Source organism: Alligator mississippiensis, chromosome 4 (assembly GCF_030867095.1).
Source record: "Alligator mississippiensis isolate rAllMis1 chromosome 4, rAllMis1, whole genome shotgun sequence".
Taxonomy (NCBI): Eukaryota; Metazoa; Chordata; order Crocodylia; family Alligatoridae; genus Alligator; species Alligator mississippiensis.
In genome coordinates, this window is record NC_081827.1 from 98,455,718 (window position 1) to 98,474,802 (window position 19,085).

A 19,085-nucleotide genomic window follows, 5' to 3' on the forward strand; every position below is an offset into this window, starting at 1 on the left:
GGCACAGGGCTGCAGCTAGAGAACATGCTTTTGCCACAGCCCTTCCCAGTCCAACCCCACAAGCTCTTCCCAGAAACAGAGAGGTGTGGGACAGTCCATTTGGCTGGCATGCCTCCATTTCCAGGAGGAGCATTCAGGATTGGATCAGGAAGGGCTGCATAAAGAGTGTACTTCCTGATCTGTTTTTAAAGGAAGTGCACAAGGAACTTCTACCTGACCATGGCAGCACCTATGCTGTGGAACTCCAGCAGAGAACCACTGAACTAGACAAATTCATGGATGATAGACCCATGAATAACTATTAAACAAAACAGTCAGGGATTCTCTGGCATCTTTAAGCCAGTGATGGTAGATGCTAGGCAGGGTGTGACAGAAGATAGCTCCATCTGAATACACTCTGTTCTTGTGCTTTCCTTCCAAGGCATTTACTCCTGCTGTTTTTAGGAACAGAATACTGGACTAGATCGACCATTGGTATGACCTATTATAGTACTTCTGAGTGCACACGTCTAATTCTAAAGGCTCATTCCTGCTCAGTGTTGAGAGATGGGGACTTTTTGGTTGAGGTTCCTACCAATATACCCCTGAGAAAAGGATGAAGAATTCTTTCCTGACTCCAAATGATGGTCATTTATATATTTTATCTGAATAAGAACAACAACAGTTAAGCGACTAATCCCAATTATAACCCAAGACACCACTGATGCTTGGTTTTCAATCTCCTTCACAATTTTCTGGTATGGAGATTGTGCAGATAAGTTGTGTTAGATTCTCATTTACCCTCAGGCCCTTTTTGTATCATCTACCACATAAAGGCACTTTAAACTATAATGTATGTAAAAGAATCTTAATGTAAAGGAGAATTAGATCTATTGAGCTCAGTAGCCTGTGGCTTTCCTTTTGTGATGTGTAGAGGAGAGATTCTGTTTACTAGTAATATTAACTTATTGCCAATAAAATTGTGTATCAGCTTTCCCCATGTAATATAATGAGAGAATCCTGGATGAATATAGTCTACTTCAGCCATGGTGAATGATGTTACAGAACACTCTCACTCACAGTAATATGAATTGTAGCCTGGGTGTACATGGGTATGTACTCCCTTCTCCAACTGAAGGGGATTGTTAGCTGGCAGGGATGCTGTGAGCAAAACTGCAGACTACTCAGTTTCCCTCTGTCCCAAAGGAGCCAGGCCAGGACAATCTGGAACTTAACTATGTTCAAATGTATTATTATTTACATAAATGGATAAAAACAGACATAAATATAAACATATGTACAGATATAAATATATGACAGCATATATTCAGAGAGATATATATAACTATAAACCTTATACTCTACAATGGATTACCACCACCGGGGGTCCAGGTAAGTGACAAATAAACACAAGTAAATAACAGCAGCAGGTCCCAGCGGATTCCCAAGGCAGGGTTATAGTTTCTATTAAACTACCAGTACACAAATATAGAAGTGCACAAAATATAAGGCACAATATTACAACATATAAGTCGCTCACCTTCAAAATATAAGGCGCATCAACATCAGGTTTACTTTAACCTCTTAAGCCCCCTCCCCAAAACCCCTCAAGTAGCCCACAGGGGCATTGGCACTCCAGTAACCAGTGGGAGGGGAAATCTTCAGTGCTCTCCAGGTTCCATTGTGACCTTCAGGGACAGGCCCAGAGGGAGAAATTTTAGACCGAGGGAGCCTTCCCTCACTTAGGCTTCCCTGCAGCCTCACTACACTGCGTAACTTTCCCCTCCCCTGTGGTAATCCCCTTTCCCGGGTAACTCACAGCTCCAGGGTCCCGGGTGGGTGGTCTGTGTCTCCTGGCTGGCAAGCTAGCACCCCTCCTGCTGAGACCCAGCTGCCTCTGCTCCTTCTGGCCTGCCAGCCAGTGTGGCATCCCATGGACCCTCACATGCACCCAAGGCTCTGCCTTCTGCTAAAGGGTTGGAGACCTGGGCCGCCTCCTGCAGTGCCAGGGCTTGGTCTGCTCCTGGACCTTCCATGAAGTGTTGTCTGCACCGAGCTGCTGGCCCAGTGCTAGCAGCTGTAGACCTGAGCTGCCGCAAGTGGCTCCCAGGGTCCTGGTCTGTGCACCAGCCCGGGCACCATGTTTCTGGCCACCCCCAAAGTCTGCTGGACCTGCAAGGTGCAGTTCTCAATCAGGTCCAGGGTTCTTCGCCCCCTCCCTCCAGGCAGGGGCAGGGCAGCCTCTCCTCCATCACCTCCTGATTGGTGGGCAAGTCCCACCATAGGCTTGAAGCCCTTTTGAGCTGGCAAGCCTGACTGCTATTGGCATTCCCACCACAGAATAATAAAATATGTTCAAGAAATACTGTATGACAAATGTCTTTCAAGAACTTAGGCAAAAGAGGTGGGCAGTTTACACAGCTATTCTAGGAAGCAAATATTGAAATAATAATTGATAGCACCTTTAGCCATACAATCTTGCATGTGTGAGAATCTATGTGAATAGCAAACTGAAGTTTGAGCTGGATCCATACTTAAATGAGTTCTCTCTAAATAAGTTGTGGATTTGGTTCTGATGATTTGGTAATTTTTCCTTTAAATATAAATAGAATCAATGTCACAATATAGCTCTGATTTACCTCTCCTAAGAAAAAACAATGGCTAAATTCTCATTGGCACCAGTGCTACCAGACAGATCCCAAAGATGCTGAAGTACAAAGAACTGTAAAAATTTGTGTCCTTCAGAAGAGTGAAGGAACTGAACTCCTTCCTCTTGTGGACTTTTTTTAAGAGCTGGTGATGTGAAAATAACCTTCAAATGCAAAAAGGTTGTGCTGGTTTTGCTTCTTGTGAAGGACATATAAAGCCTGAAAAGCTCACATAAGAAAAATAACAATCGTGTGTGTGTATGCATAGTTTCTTTTTCTACCTTAGAAATTTAGTTCTAGTCTTCTGTGGAAGCAAGAGAGTGGCAGGATTTTCTAGTCAGATTGTTTAAACTGTTGTTTTTTTCAACTGCTGCCCCCAAAAGCACTGGCAATTGTTATAAGATAAAACATAATTTTTTTGCATTTCTTAAGCATATTTTAATTACCTTTGCAGCAACAACATTGACAGTACCTTTGCCCCTGCCTTACCTGTGGCAGGGTAGTGTGATTCTTGGTGCTTTATGAGCAGTATGCTTTTTAATTGTGCTACAGAGTTGTTTGTAGTTTTAGGAATAGGTTAGACAAGAACTTGGATGGTTTGCTTTGGGATGATTCTGTTATGGGCAGGGGGTTAGATTGGGTTCACTGGGGGATGGAGAAAAAAGCCCAGAGATAAGTAAAGAGTCTGGGGATTAGGATAAAAACTTAGTAAGAGAAAGTAATAATGGAAGCCTTGGCCATGTTCTCAGAGAAAGGATAGGACAGTCAGTCAGATACCTGAACTGTTTATATATTAATGCAAGAAGTATGGGGAACTGTAGCATGTTGAGGTCCCAGGAGCAGCCATGATGCCCCCTGGTGGTTCTGCAACTGTGCTCTACTCCACCCCTAGGGCACCTTCCCTTCTCGCTCACCATGCTTTGATGGAAATATAACAATAACAACAACAACAACAACAATAATAGGGAGGCTGCCCATGGGCATTTGCATGGCCCCAGTTCATTTGGACCCTTGCTGGTCCTCGCTAGTCAATGGTGCCCTGCTGGGCACATAAAGCCTTAGGGCAGAGTCAGGCAATTATTTCAGGTGGAGGGCCACTTACTGAGTTTTGGCAAGCCATCAAGGGCTGCATGACGGGCAGCCAGGGGCAGATAACTATTCATTTTCTAAATGTTTTAGGGGCCTGGCGGGCCAGATAGAATGGCCTGGCAGGCCATATCTGGCCCCTGGGCCGCATTTTGCCCACCCCTGCCTTAGGGGCTAATTGTGTGGCTCTAATCCTCCCTTACACCACAACCCAAGCCTCATGGGTGTTACTATCATGTTATTCTCTCTAAAGGGGTGGAGGCTGAGGAGGCCAGAGCTCCAACAATCTAGCTAGGCCTTCTAGCCTGGGTCTACTATATTGGACCTGGCTTTGAGACACAAGCTCTGGTTCATCCCTTCTGGTCACCAGGCCCAATGGGTGCGGGTTTGTGGGAGCACCTCTCTTTCCGGGCTGTCTTGTGGGTCTTTGTTTTCTGCCCCTTCAACCTTTGGCTCATTTTCTCCACCTGTCTCTTGTGCCTGACTCAGCTTTTACAGAGCTATGGCCAGCTCAGTCTGAGCCCTCTCCAGCTCAGCCTTCTACCCTTTGTGTAGGACCCTACAAGGCTGCCACCTTGGCCTTGTGGTTGGGGCACTCATCCCCTTTCTGCTTGGCCACTTTGGCCTTCTCATACCAGCTGGTTACTTTTACCAGCTCTTTCATCAGCCCTTTCACATCCTGATTGCTTGTAGTATGCAGGTCTCCTAGCTGTGAAGCAAGACCCCTCAATTCCTGAGTGACCCCTTCTTTCAAATGATGGAGTCCAGTGTCACACTTGTGCTGCTCTAGGTCTAATTCTCTGCTTAGCTGCCAGTTTTCTCCCATCAGCTGTGTTGGCTCACTGGAGCGCTGCAAGTTGCTCCTCACAGCTGACCTTCTCTGCCTGCTAATTGTCCCTCTGTGCATGGGCTTCAGCCAACTCCAAATTAATTCTGGAGAGATCATCTTGCCAAGTTGTTTGGTCACCCTGTCCATAATGATACAGATACCTAATTGGCATTAGCTCCTGCACCAGGGCTTGGGTACTGGTGAGGTCTTCTTGAAGTATACACAATAACTGTTTGCCCTGTATATACCTCCCGTGCCCGTCCTGCATGTCTTGCTGCAGTTCCTGCTTATGCTTATTTTGCACCTCTAGAGCAGAGCAACAAAAATTGTTAGGAACATCACAGGCAAAGCTTATGAGGAAAAGTTGAAAAACCTACAGTTTTTTAGTCTGGAGAAGTGAAGAGTAAAGGGGGATTTGATAGCAGTCTTCAAATATTTGAGGGGCAATTGCATCAAGGATGTAGGTGGGCTTTTCTCTGTGATCATAGGAGACAGGACTAGGAGAAATGGTCTCATGCTTTAGCAGGGGAAATTTAGGTTGGAGATTAGGAGGAACTTTCTGACTGTGAAGGTTTGGAATAGGCTACCTAGAGAAGCATTGGAACAGGCTATCTAGAGAAACTGTGGAACTTCCATCTTTGGAAATTTTCAAAAGCAGGTTGGACAGACACTTAGCTTAGATGTTTTAGTCATGGATGATCCTGCCTTGAGCAGGGGGCTGAATTAGATGACTTTCTGAGGCCCCTTCCAGCTCTACTCTCGTATGATTGTACATGTTCTTCTAAGTTTCCTTCCAGACCTATTTTCTATGATTCTATGGGCATCATTATATGTGCTCTGGGGTGGGGTGGGTGATTTAATTAGAGCACCTGAAATATCTTGTGTGTTTAGTGTCCCATGCTTCAAAATAGCAGCAGGGGTACTTTAACTAACTAAACTTTGACAAGCTTTAAAGTGCCCCTGCCACCATTTTGGAGCACAGGAATGCTGAATACATGTGATGCTGAGGCTTCTGGAGTGTGCTAATTAACATGCCCCAGCAGAGTTGATTAATTAGAACGCATCGGAGCAGGCACTGAGCATGTGTATAGGTGCCCTATGATGTTATTATGATATAGCCAGCAAGCATAATTATAGTCAGTTTAGAATATTAGATCACTATAATCATTTCTGGAGCATGGGTCTCCTATATTTTCATAAATATGACAATATCTGGACAAAGCACTGAACACCACCCTGGTTTTTATTATGGGCAAAAAATAGGCCATGACTGTTTAAGACTGATTTATCCAAAACAGACTTCTGTTAGAGTTAGCTGAAAATATATGTATAGCTCTGTGCTGGCCTTTAGCCAAATCCCAAATACAAAAGTAGGCTTTTCCCACTATATTCAGTATAGCATAGCTTCCCCTAGCCAGTATGGGGATTACCTCACCAGGTTCTTCCCAGCAATCCTGGTTCTGTCATAAATTCTAGAAATCTCTCTCCTATATCCTATTCTTTCCCAGAGGGAAGGAAGGATGGTTTTGTGGGTAAACCCATATTCTGGGACTCAGAAGTTTTGGGTAGAAAATTTGTCGGGTAGAAAGATGGGGATAATGCTTTCATAACTCACAGGGATGATGTAACATTTATTAGTGTTTTTGTGTGGTAATATGTGCCTCAAAAAAGCTAGTAAGTAAATGGAGGTCTCTTGACTTCTGGTTTCTCAATCCTTTTATTATATATATTTTAAAAAAACAGAAGGCCATTTTTTCTTGTTCAGCAACTCTATCACTAATTGCTTTAAGATGGGGCCCATTTTCTTCCTTTTCCTTTTGTGGTTTGTTCACTCTTTACTGTCTGAGTACTGGAAAGGCCTTTTCTTTCAAGTATATAATTACTCTTTTCATTCCCAAAGTAATTTTTATAAAAAAGCATATATAAGAAAAACTTCAAGCAATATAGAAATATACTCCCTTCAGGGACGTTACCTGGCAGATATTTAACAGATTACTTTTCTATCTAGTTATTTGTATGGTTATTTCATTACTATAAGAAGTGAAGAAGAAATACCATATATCACACGAAAACTGCAGAAGAGAGTTTTTAACCATATCTAATGCAATATGTTCAGCGCACTACAGTTAACGCTCCTAATTTTGCAACTATTACTTGCAATAATCAGCCACTTCACATTTTTGGGACCCTGTTTTTGTCTCATTCATAAGACAGAAGGTCAGTACCTTTGAGAGGTGTGGGTACAATTCAGATTGAAACTCAGAGAGAAGCATGCTACATACTGAAACATCATTACCACTTCTTTACTAGCTAAATTTTACTTGGAGATGTCTAGTTTAAGAGCTGGCTAGCCCTTGTCCTGATTATCTTGTGATAATTAGTATGACCATAGTCCAAAGTGATATATTTAAAAGTTTTCATTTACTTTAGTATCCATTCTTCCCTTCACTGTGTGAGCACTTGATGTTAACCACATTACAGCTACCTCAGAGATCAATAACTACACTTTGGGAAATAAACATGCACCTTCAAGAGTTACTGCATCTACCTGATACCTTGCAAGATCTTTTTGCAATTTCAGTGTAATGCTGGATAATAAGCAAAAGTAGCAACAATACAGCTGCTGGACAACTGTACTAATAGTGAAGCTGTTGCTGAGAGCTGTCTAAATCATCAGGACAAACACAACTAGGTGGCCTATATCTTTAATGTTCAGTTGCATTATACACACAACTAACCTGCAATTACTGTGGAATATAGTTTGTAACACAAACCTGGATTTATTTAAAAAACACGTGGATGTTTGAGTTATAACTTTCCTATAAGACCTTCGAGCATCAGGTTTAAAACAGAAATTCACGAAAGTTGTGTCCTTTATCACTGGCTAACAAGCAAGAGACTTTGTTTCAATACCTAGGATCTAGCCTTTCTTTTACTTTCCAAAGCATTGCAGAAGCTGGGACTAGGCGAGCTCCAACAAGGAGCACTTTTCAGTTTTAGAAAGGTTACATTCGTGCCAGGGCCATGGGGGTAGGAGATTGTCATGTAAAAGCCAGACTGCTAGAGGTTGTATATGGGGAAAGTTCTTTTGAATAGTCTGAAATAGTAGCTAACAAAATAATAATAATAAAGAAGAGGAGGAGGAGGAATTAATGTAATCTTTTTTTCTTTTCTTTTCATATTTTTCCACATTTGTCTCTGAATAAAATTCTCTTTTGGAAGATTGTGGTCTTTAAAAAATGTCATTATCTTTTTCAAATGGCCCCTAAGTGCTTTTCTAGCTACTTGCAATACAGCGCACACATCTACCATGCTGCAGGAATAATGTTCCTTTTAAGCAATAATTAGAAGGTTTGGTGGCTAGGGAAGGGATGATGCTGGTCCTGGTTTGCTGGGCATTCACTCATCTGTAGAATTTTCACATAAGTGAGCAGAACAACCCTGCTCCTTATATTTAATTCTCCCGTTTATAAAAGAAGGTATGTTTCACACACTGGGGACATAAACACAGAAGGTAGCAGGTAAGAACAGAAGGGCCATGCTGAATTTTGATTCTGTTTGGGTTTGTCAATTATCCTAAAGACTTATAAAAGCTGTTTGCATTCAGACCAGTCATTGGCAGGTGGCACTGCAGTTAATGGACCGAACGAGGCTTCAGAGACATTTTTCTACCCGATTAACTTCAGGAAATTTAACACCTGTGTAAAACTCATTTTTTTGTCTTTTGCCAAAATAATTTTTTTAAATATATCTTTTGTTGACAGAATGTTTTTCTAAGACAACATCTGTGCCACAGCAAAACCAGCTTTTGCCGACACCAGGGAAAGCAATAGAGGCCCAACGAACAAAGACACTCAAAATCATTGCTAAGAAGTCTTCAGAGGTAAAATCTACAGGGGACAATGGAGCAATTGAGGAGAGGGATTAATGGATAGTTATATAGGTCTATTTTGATTATTATGTTATTCTGTTACCATTGCAGTGAATAATTTCCAACTAGTTGATATTTGGGCATGTCTACATGTGTTGCAATGGCAACATTGTTACTGTGCTGTGATTTAGTACTTCCTTTTGGAAGTACTAAATCATGGCTCAGCTACAGCCCATACTGCACCATGTGCCCTATGCATGGTTCTTTTTAGTAGCTACTTCACCATAGTGGCATGCTATAACAGGGGAGCATGTTGCTACGCTAAAGTAGCAGCTAGTCACATGTAGACCCCCAGGGATGCTATGTCACCATAGTGGGTTGCTACAGTGACATAGCATAACATGTAGATGTGCCCTTTAAGAGTCAAAGGCTATGAACAGACTTTGCATTTGTCCCAGGATAAACCATTTAATTCTAGGACAAAGTGGAGTCATTCAGACATCTGTGTCTGTTGACCCAGGATAAATCCCCAAAAGGTTCACAGGATAAGAAGTACCAACAGTGTATTCTCAATACAACACAAAGTGCACCTGAAGAGTTATCCCAGGATTGTATCACTGAATCAATGGCAGAAAAGCAGCAGTGCGTTCAGCTGCTCACTAAACCCTGATTAGAAGGGTGATGTATGTACACACCAATCCCAAGATATTTCTGTTCTAGGACAAACACAGGCACAACTTGGCCAGGGTCAAATCAAATGTTGTTTGCAGCCAAAGATTATAAGTGAGAATGCAGTCTCCTCAAAGACGGTTTTAAGACTGAGGGGCCTAGCCTGCATAACTGAAGGGAATCATACTGGTAAGTATATTTTTCTCTCTGATCAGGCCACGGCTTGTTAATTCTGTAGCAAGATCCAAAAAGTAATAGGTCCAAAGTAGTCTCTTATAGAATTATAGACTCATAGAAAATTAGGGTGGGAGTGGACCTTAGGAAGTCATCTAGTCCAACCCTCTGCTCAAAGCAGGACCATCCTCAACTATATGATCCCAGCCAGAGCTTTATCTATCCAGGTCTTAAAAATCTCTAAGGATGGAGATTCCACAACCTTCCTGGGTAACCTGTGGGTAACCTGTTTCAGAGCTTTACTACCCTCCTAGTGAGAGTTTTTTCTAATATCTAACCTAATCTTCCCTTGCTGCAACTTGAGACCATTGATCCTTTTTCTGTTATCTGCCATCACCAAGAACAGTCTAGCTCCATCCTCTTTGTAAGCACAATTCAGGTAGTTGAAGGCCCATCTTTTCCATTGTTTTGACTTACACGAACCTCCAGTGTTTTTATTTATTTTAGAATTAATTAGACTGATGAAATATAAAGTGGATGTGTTTACATGAGGTGCTAAAAGTGCAGTAGATTAATTCTATTGCGCATTAGTATATCATGGTGAAACCCAGGCTAATGTGCAGTAGAATTAATCTACTGCACACTAGTGTCACTTAGAAATTGTGTGCTGGCACTACTGCACAGCAGTGCCAATTACCACACATTAAGTTAGTACCTGTTATTACAGGGACTACATTTAATGCACTGTAATTATGGCGCATTAATGCACATGTAGATATGTCCTTGCCCATTATCTTTTAAAATTGAGATAGAATATTTTTAAATGGGAAACTTTGGAGTTTTATCTTCAAGGCTTTCCCTAGGACCTTCATGGTCTCTAAATGGTGACCTTCAGCTGAGACCACTTCAGGACAGCCGCTACAGGACTCTCTTAACAGCTTGGAAAAGAGTCCTTTTCTTTTCAGTTGGTAAAACTGCTGCTGGTTGAACCCAGTTAGAACACCAGTTTTGAAATCATAGTAATATGAAGGGGGTGCACATAGAGTGCCCAAATGTCATATCTTACTCACATATAGTAGTATCTTACACTATGAGCAGTCCCATTTAAATTAACCAGGAACTGATCAATGCAAATAAACATGTCACAATTTTACCCAGCCACTGGAGTTTGGATTATGCAAGTTGATGAAGTTCACTCTGGTGTATGACCACTGGGCAGCAGAAATAATATCTCCCCTTAAATATGTTTGGAAAGATAATATAAGGCTATGTAAATCAAAGTAAATATCTGTGGCTATGCATAAAGCTATGTAAATCACAATAAATACCTGACAATACATCCCTATAAAAATGCCTGTTTATTGTAGCATAAGCATCCTTTTCCTTCTTTGGCTAAGTACAGACATTCAAAAGGCCTGAGCATGAGTTGATTCAGTTTTGCAGGTTAGTCTAATCTGCATAGATTGAACTGATTTGCAAGTGAATAGACATTCACTTTTGATTCCAGAAATGCAGGCACATACCTGCAGTGGCTCAGCCTAGAAGCCTGGGGGCACTAGAGCAAGCCCTCAGCTGCAGGGAAGCTGTGCTGTGGTGGGGTGTGGCCAGGCCCCAGCCAGACGGAGTATGATTGGGGAAGGGTTTAAACCTCCACTCCCAACCTGAAGGGACCCCAGCTGGGGTGTGCCTGGATGGGGAAGGGAGAAGCAGCCCCCACCAGGCATTTCACACCCCTGCCCTCACCACTCAAGTGGTGGTGGGTGTGGCTAGCCCTGGCAGCAGCATGAAGTGAATGGAGACTGAGGAGGGTTTAATTTCCCCCTCTGTCCCCTGTCCCACCGAGCCAGGGTCTGCCTCACTGGGGTGGAGCAGCCGGTGTCAGGGTCGCTCCCCTCTCACTGCTGCAGTGGCAGGGGTGGGGGCATGGCCAGACGCTGGCTGGCATGGCCCCCCGAGGTGAAAGAGGCAGAAAGGGGGTTTATTCCTTCTTTTGCCCCCTCTCCCCCTTGGGAGTCCTAGCCAGGGTCTGTCTGGCCAGGTGCGAGTGGCAGAGGTGATGGCAGTGGTGGCTGGGGCTGGCAGACCCCAGCTGTGGTCCTCCTGGAGGAGAGGGCATGGAGTGGAGAATAAATCCACTCCCTGTCCCCTTCACCTCCGGGGCCCATGCCAGCCAGCCTCTGGCCACACCCCCCCCTGCAGCATGGAAGGGGGAGTAGTCCTGACATGGGCTGCTGTGCCCTAGCCTGGCAGACCCTGGCTCAGGTCCATGCCGGTGGGACAGGGGACAGAGGGGGGAATTAAACCCCCTTCCTCCCCCATTAATTTGAGGCTACTGCCAGGGTTGGCCATGCCCTCTGCTGCTCCAATGGGTGGGGGGAGGGGACAATTCCTGACAGGGGTTGCTCTGCCCTGGCCAGGCAGACCCTGACTGGGGTCTCAGGGGAAAGAGGGAAGAATAAATGCCCTTCCTGTCCCCTTTGCCTCAGGGGGCCATGCTGGGCTGGTGTCTGGCCATTTCCCTGCCCCTGCCACTGCAGCAGTGAAGGGGAAGGAGGGGTCCTGATATGGACTGCTCCACCCCAGGCAGGCAGATCCTGGCTTGAGTCCGTGTTGGTGGGACGGGGGACAGAGAAGGGAATTAAATCCCCCCGCCAGTCTTCATTCACTTCAGGCTCCTGCTGGGGCTGGCCATGTCCCCCACTGCTCAAGCAGCGAGTGGGTCAAAATGCCTAACAGAGGCTGCTGTGCCCCGGCCTGGCAGACCCCTGTTTGGGGTCCGTGCTGGTGGGAAAGTGGGGGGATAAATCTTTTCCCTGCCCGTCTGCCGGGGGGGGGGGGGGGGAGGGCAGCATCTTGCCATGCTCCCACCCCTACTCTGGCTAGAGCAGAGTGGTGGGGCCAGCCCTGCTCCACTGGAGCAGATAGCAGAGCCCATCCCAGGGCTGAAAAGCATGCTGGGATGGTGTGGGACTCTGACTGAACTTAAACAAGGAAGGGGTCTGGGACAGAAGTTCCATAAACTGGTTTGATCTCAATCAGTTAAGTCTGATACTACATTCAACCAGGTTTATCTTAAGCCAGTTTTGGCCATTTTGAAACTGGTTTATGTGGACAGAGCTTCTGTTCTGTTACAGGTTTAAACCAACTTCTGATCACTTAAATCAGTTTATGTGCAACTTCTGTCCCTAGCCTTAGTAACATTTTATGTTTGCTAGTTTCTTCACAAAGAAGTTATTTTAAAACTAGTCTTAAGTTACTATGTGGACAAATACATATTTGGTAGCTCTGTGAATCACATCACGTGGCTAGTTACATTGCTTAGTCTTGAAGGTTTTCTATATCCTCCTCCTGCCTCATGGCTAGGGACCTACCAAATTCATGGCAGAAGTGGGATACATGGCAGCTCCTTTAATTTTTCATATTCCCCCACGTACCCCTCCCCCACTACTCCTTTCTGATTGTCAGGGAAGCAAAATCCACTGTTTTAAACGTCATGGTTTTTGCCTTCCCACCTGTCAGCAGCAAGCAGCAGGGCCACCAGGTGCCCTCAGCAAATCAGTGGAAGGAGGCAAAGATGGTGCTATATTTAAAACCACAGTTTTCACCTCCCTGCTAATCAGGAGTGAGCCGCAAGTGGGGTCCCTCCACCAATCACCGGTGGGGGGCGGAGGGTGTGGGGGAGACTGCAAGATTAAAGGAGCCTCAACACACCCCATTTCTGCCATGAATTCAGTAGGTCCCTACTCATGGCGTATTCACAGTGATCTTACATCAGGACAGTTCAGCTTCTAAGTGGTTGGGGGCCATATGTGCCCCTTTGCTTCTCCCTTGGGCTGCACTACTAGAGGCTGCATGCTGGATGGGCTGCACTAGTATAAGCCACAGGCTTCTAGTCTGCATGCCAAATGGAAGCCCTGGCCTCACCCTCAGCTCCCTTGCTGCACCACACTGCACAAGGTCTCCATGCCACACTGATCTGCTCCCTGGGGTGGGGGCAGGAACCGGACTCCAGAGTAGGGAAAGGGAGCTGGGATACCCTGACTGCCGCTCTGCTGCTGAAGCTGGAATGTTAGACATCAGCAGCTGGGTGGGAGCCCAGGGGCCACAAATTAACCCCTTGGGGGCAGCATGCTGCTACCAGGCTGCCAGTTAGACAGGCCTGACCTACATAAAAAAAAGTTTCCTTAAGGATCACGTGGAAGCACCCTACCTCATCCCTTCAATGGCACGAAGTAGAAAAGGGTATTGATGGACCTTGGAGTCTCCTATAATATTTTAGTTCATTCTGTTTTCCATAATCCATTACTTGAGGGCAAGTAGCAAGGGCCTCTTTCAACAGGTTTATAGTAGTAACTAACCAATTGCCTGTCAAGAATGAGGGGGGAAGGGGATGCGTGTGGACAGAGCTCTGGGTTCCACCCCATCTGAGCCCACTCCCCCTTTCCTCCTGCTGCTTGGGGTCTGGGCCTGCTTCCCCCCTCCCTGCTGCAGTGGTGGGGGGAAGGGAGGAGCAGGCCAAGGCCCAGTGCGGGGGAGGACTAGGCCTAAGTGTGAGGAGAAGCCGGGTCACCATGGTGGGGGGGGCAGGGGGGAAGCAGCGGGCCCAGGCCGACGTGGTGGTGGCAGGGGGATGGGAGGATCAGGCTCAGGGCTGAGGCAGGGGAGCGGGAGGAGTGGGTCTGGGCTCAACGGGGGGAGTAAGCTCACTGCTTTCCCACCGTAGCTGCCGTGTTGGGCTGGGCCGGACCCGCTGTCCCTGTCCTACTGCTGTGGCGGGTTGGCTTTTCCCTTGGCTCAGGCTCGTTCCCCCCACTGCCCTCAAGTCAGGCCCGGGCTCACTTCCCCCCTGGCCCCACCGTCACCGCTGACACCAGGGCATGCCTGCTCCTCCCCAGCCCCCCACATTGGGCCCGCTCAGGGATGGGAGGAGCAACCTTGGGGCCAACCCGGGGGTGGGGGGGAGGAGTGGACCTGGCCCCGAGGTGGGGAGGAGGCCCGCTCCTTCACTCCCCCAGCTGCTGCCGCAGCTGCATCAGGCCAGTCAGGCCAGGCCCGCTGTCCCCGTCCCCTGTCCCCACCCCCAACACTGTGGTGGGCCAACTTTTCCCCTGCTCAGGCCCACTCCCCCCTAGTGTTGGGCCTGGGCTCACTCCCCCCGCACCTGCATTACCTGCAGGGAGCAGGGCTGGGGAAGGGTGGGGGAGACCAGCCCTGCTGGCCTGGCCCCTCACTTCCATCCACTCTGTTGCTGCTGCTTCCAGGGAGCAGGGGGAGGGTGTGAGGCCTGGCCCCTCCCTCCCCCTGCTCTGTCCCATGTCCCCACCATCATGGCAGCAGGCTGCGTTCTGTCAGAATGCTTCTTCGTGCTCTGATGGGCTGTTTGTCAGAGTGTGACTAAAGCGTTGCGGACAGACAGACGTAGGCTTTTATAATATTAGAATGATTGTTGCCTCTGAAGAGGGTATTCAGACTCTGACTCTGACTGTGACCTGCTACAACTCTAAACTGGAAGGTAATGACAGGGGGAGGTAAAAAAAAAAAAAAAAAAGAAGTCTAGGAAGAAGTCCCAGATGATCATTTCTGCTTTCAAAGAAACAATTTTCATATAGATATTTATTGATCATATTTCTTTCCATACCCTGTGATTCTGACAGGCAGTCTCCTCCCAAGGCATTTGATTCCCTATGCACTCTAAGGGGAATGTGTCCCAAAGGTTTTATGGCATCTTGTGATGAAATGGAATGTAGCCTAACCTCTGTCTGTTCCCCCCACTGGTTGTTATTTCTGTGGTTCTAGTAAGGATGCTATAACTAATTTGCTTCCTTCCTTATCCCAAATGCTTTCTTACAAATGGTGCCCCCTACCTTGTGAAGAGATTTGTAAATGAGCTTTTTTTCTTAAAAAGCATTATTTATATTATAGCAATATTCCACCATTCTGCTGCCAAGCTTCTCTTCATATTAATGTCAGCAGCACTTGCCACAATCCAACTCTCCCTCTGTTCAGCAAGCTGCTTTCACAGTAGATGATGAAACTTGGCACAGATAAACAGTAAATCTTATTAGTGATGCCCACACGTGCTGTGTAAGGGGTTGTATGTAATCTACAGCACTAAAGGAAAATATACACTTTGATTACAAGCAGGGATTTGAAAAGGGTTCATCTCTATGGTTGCTAAGTCAGCAATGGTAAAGCTTCCACATATTTTAAAAAATGATTTGAGATAAAATGTCTCAGCCCACTCTGTTTTTCATGCTTAACACACAGAAATCTAGGAATCTAGAAGAGCTTTTGAAGTCAAAGCAATGTTTTCCCTTTCCTTATACTGCACTTTCATTGCTACTATTACTACTACCAGTACTTTGCATTTATATAGCACTTTACAGTTTCAAATCACTCTTATTGGCTAATTAAGCCTCGCTGTGAGGCACAGTGACTGCCATTAAAAAAGTCAACATCTATTCAGATACTATACTCAATAACAATGTGTAAGACACTGCCTTATTTCCTGTTCTAAGAATAGTAAACAGCTGTGATTTCTTAAAATGTGGTAACTGTAGGTAAATGGTGAATTTTTAATAGTAAAAATTATAGGTAGCAATATTCCTTATATTACAGATGAGGAATCTGACAGGTAAGGGTCCTGATTCTCATTTGTAATAATTCTGCTTTATACAATTATGGCAATGTAAACAGGCATTAAAAGGGACTCTAAATGTAATGCATTCTCATTTGAAAGCACCTTCATGCTGTCAGAACACTGTAAAGCAGTTTTACCATGAATGAGGATCAGGCCCTAGCTGCCTTGCACGTTGCCATTAGCAGAACCAAGATCAGAACTCAGACTTCCTGGCTTCTATATTATACTTGTCTCCCCAGTACTATTTTCATTAGAGGTAGCTTTCAAATTTACTGAACAGAGGTCTCATCTACACTGGGGAAATCAGAGATGCTAACGATTAAAGGTGAAGATCACTGACACAATAACCTGGTAGTGCAAATAGGTCTTCCATGACCATTTCATAGTACACTGGTCACTAGGCATGTGTGAATAAGCAGCTATTCAATCCAGCTTCAGATCCGTCCGCTTTGGATGCCAGTGATCCGATCCAAAGCTCCAGACTGGGTTTCCGCTTTGATCCAGCTGAAGAGGCTCTGAAGCTTCGGAGCCACCTCAGAGATCTGGCCAAAGGGTATAATGGGGAATCAATGAAATATCTATAACTTTGTTGTTTTTTGTCTGATTTTGATGAAATTTGCATGGGTGGTAGCATCTGCTGAGAGAATGAAGCCTACCAAGATTTAAGAAGATTGGTGCAGGGGTTCAGGGGAACTGCACCCCAAATTCTTGAAAGCAAAACTCATGTCATGTGTATGTGTTACACCACAGGGGGGTGAAAACTGCAGGGGAGGTGGCCCCTGCTGAGTCCACAAAACTTTCCAAGTTTCAAGAAGATCGGTGCAGGGGTTTGGGGGGAACTGCACCTCAAGCTGCTGACAGGCAAAACTCGTGACATAGATGACCCTGTGTGTGTTAAGGTGCAACGGGCTGAAAACCGTAGAGATGGTAGCCCCTGCTCAGGCCACAAAGCCTGCCAAGTTTCAAGGACATAGGTGCAGGGGCTTGGGGGAAACTGCACCTCAAGCTGTGGACAAGCAAAACTCATGACATGGGTGACACTGTGTGTGTTAAGGCACAGCAGGGTGAAAGCTGAAGGGATGGTAGCCCCTGCTGCAGCCATAAAACCTGCCAGCTATCAAGGAGATAGGTGTAGGGGCATTCTGGGGCCCTGCACCTCTAGCTGCTGACAGGCAAAACAACAAAGTTATGGATATTTCATTGATTGCCCATTATACTGTATGGCCGAATCAGCTACGAATCTTTTCGATTTGGAAGCTCCAAATCGATTCGGAAAGCCTAAAGCTTCCAGCGATTCGATTTGGATTAATAGATTTGGCCTCTGAATCATCTCTGAATCCAAATCATGATCTGAAGTTTTGCACAGCCCTACTGGTCACTCTATGCATCTTGGTGTCCTACTTTCTAAACTGTCACAAAGGGTTTACATGTGCTGGAAAATATCCACATGCACACACAGCACAATGCACAGCATGGAGCCTGTTACATGGATTTACACAATGATTAGTTTCTTCAGGTTTTTTTTCCTTGGCCTTTATTAGAGGAGGCCTTTGTATAAGCATGCTGCCAGCTAGTTTGAGCCAAGGTGTCTGTATTACTGGCCATCTGGGAGAAGAAATCCAGGACCATCTGAAATTTGTCTTTTACAATAGTTAATTATATAAGTAAGGAACTCTTAGGCAGTCCTAAAATAAAAGTAAAGTCTTATGAAGGAAGAAAAAAGCATAAGCAAATTGTACCTGACAGTATAAATCATGTTTATTTCTGTTGAGAATGAAAAAAAAGACTGCACCATTTAAGTCTCAAAATTTAGCTAACTGACACTAGCAACGCTTTCATTGTGATCAATGAAGCTTGCTTCCTAATTTGTGGGAGTAGATCTTTGGTTTAGAGGTTTCTACCAGCCAAACCTAATTTAGAAGCCACACTTCATAAACTGGTAGTTGGGTAGAGTGCTGCCTCTAATTTATCCAATAACACCAATATTTCATCACATTTCTTCTTCTGCAGTCTAAGCCAAGAATGCCATGTAAATGGGTTGTGTCATTGTATAATGCAGCAGTTGAATTTCTCCAGAAATGTCTCTGGTGTGTATCAGAGCTAGTGGCCAAGATATACATCATTTGCAGTGGAAAGAGGACTAAGAAAAGATCAAAATAGTGAAGGTCCAAGGGAAGGAGGCTTGGGCCAATTATTGTATGTCTCATGTAGAAAATGTGGCCCATTTATGATTAGCCAGGCAGATTTCTCAGAATTCACACTTCTGCAAAATCTGAAGTGCTACTTAATCACTTGGAGATTTCCTGCAATGTGGTAGTGATGGACAAAGGCGCATCACTGGCTCTGTGAACTAAGTGGACTGGGGGCTCAAGGAGCTAGACCCACCTCTGTTATATCAGAGTTCAGAGATGGAGGTGAAGATTATGCCTATACCAAGTCTGAAGGATGCAGAATAGGAATCCAGGAATGAGAAGCCCTCTGCAACAGGTATGCTTCTTTTTATTGTACAATGTCGCAAGGGACTAATTTTGTGAGCTTGGAGGTTGGAGGAAGTTTTCCAAGTTTCTGTGAATGTTAATGGTGGTGTTTGTGGCTGAGTAAATAAAGACTCACATGACAATGGAAGTGCCCATTTCTTCTCTCCCCTTATTCCTGCTTGTCTATTTCCACTTCCCCTATAGAACCCAGAGCAACTGCTCACCCCTGCCCTCAATTCCCCTGTTATTTGCTAGATGCAGATCTTCCTCTGTTGCTTTCCTTCACTTTCTGTGGTAGAGTTCAATGGTCCTGTTCTGGATTGAAGTGCCTATTTCAACACACACGCACAGTGGCTTCCTAAGGTCTGCTGGATGGTTGACTCGAGGGATATTGAGGGGAGGAAGAATTCAAAGGTAACAAAGAAATCAAAGTGTAAGAGGTCTCAACATAAAAGCTAATCATTTCAGGAATTATGTATAGGACATTTTTGTCAAACTGTTTGTATGATGTCTCTCTCAATTCATACAGAAATCAGGGCAGCCAGTTGGCTGGCTGCTCTCATCTACCTGTAATAAAATCATAGGAAGTAAGGTGGAAGGGACCTTACCAGGTCATCTAGTTCAGCCCCCAGCTCAAGGCAGAATCATCTCTGGCTACAACATCCATCTGATGCAGGAGATACATGGTCCCACTAGGGGGAATGCCTTACTG

The 19,085-nt window shown here is 45.2% G+C and overlaps 1 protein-coding gene and 1 long non-coding RNA gene across 2 annotated transcripts in view; one reads left to right on the forward strand and one right to left on the reverse strand.

The window, feature by feature from the left end:
- Positions 1-19,085, forward strand: part of ENTHD1 (ENTH domain containing 1) — a 73,133-nt gene that overhangs the window by 8,808 nt on the left and 45,240 nt on the right. The window contains exon 3 of the mRNA XM_006264025.3: positions 8,307-8,425. Within this exon, the coding sequence (XP_006264087.2) occupies positions 8,307-8,425 (119 nt within the window). The remainder of the gene's footprint in view (positions 1-8,306; positions 8,426-19,085) is intronic.
- LOC132250130 (uncharacterized) overlaps positions 1-19,085 on the reverse strand; it is a 120,376-nt gene that overhangs the window by 3,710 nt on the left and 97,581 nt on the right. The gene's annotated exons all lie outside the window — the stretch shown is intronic.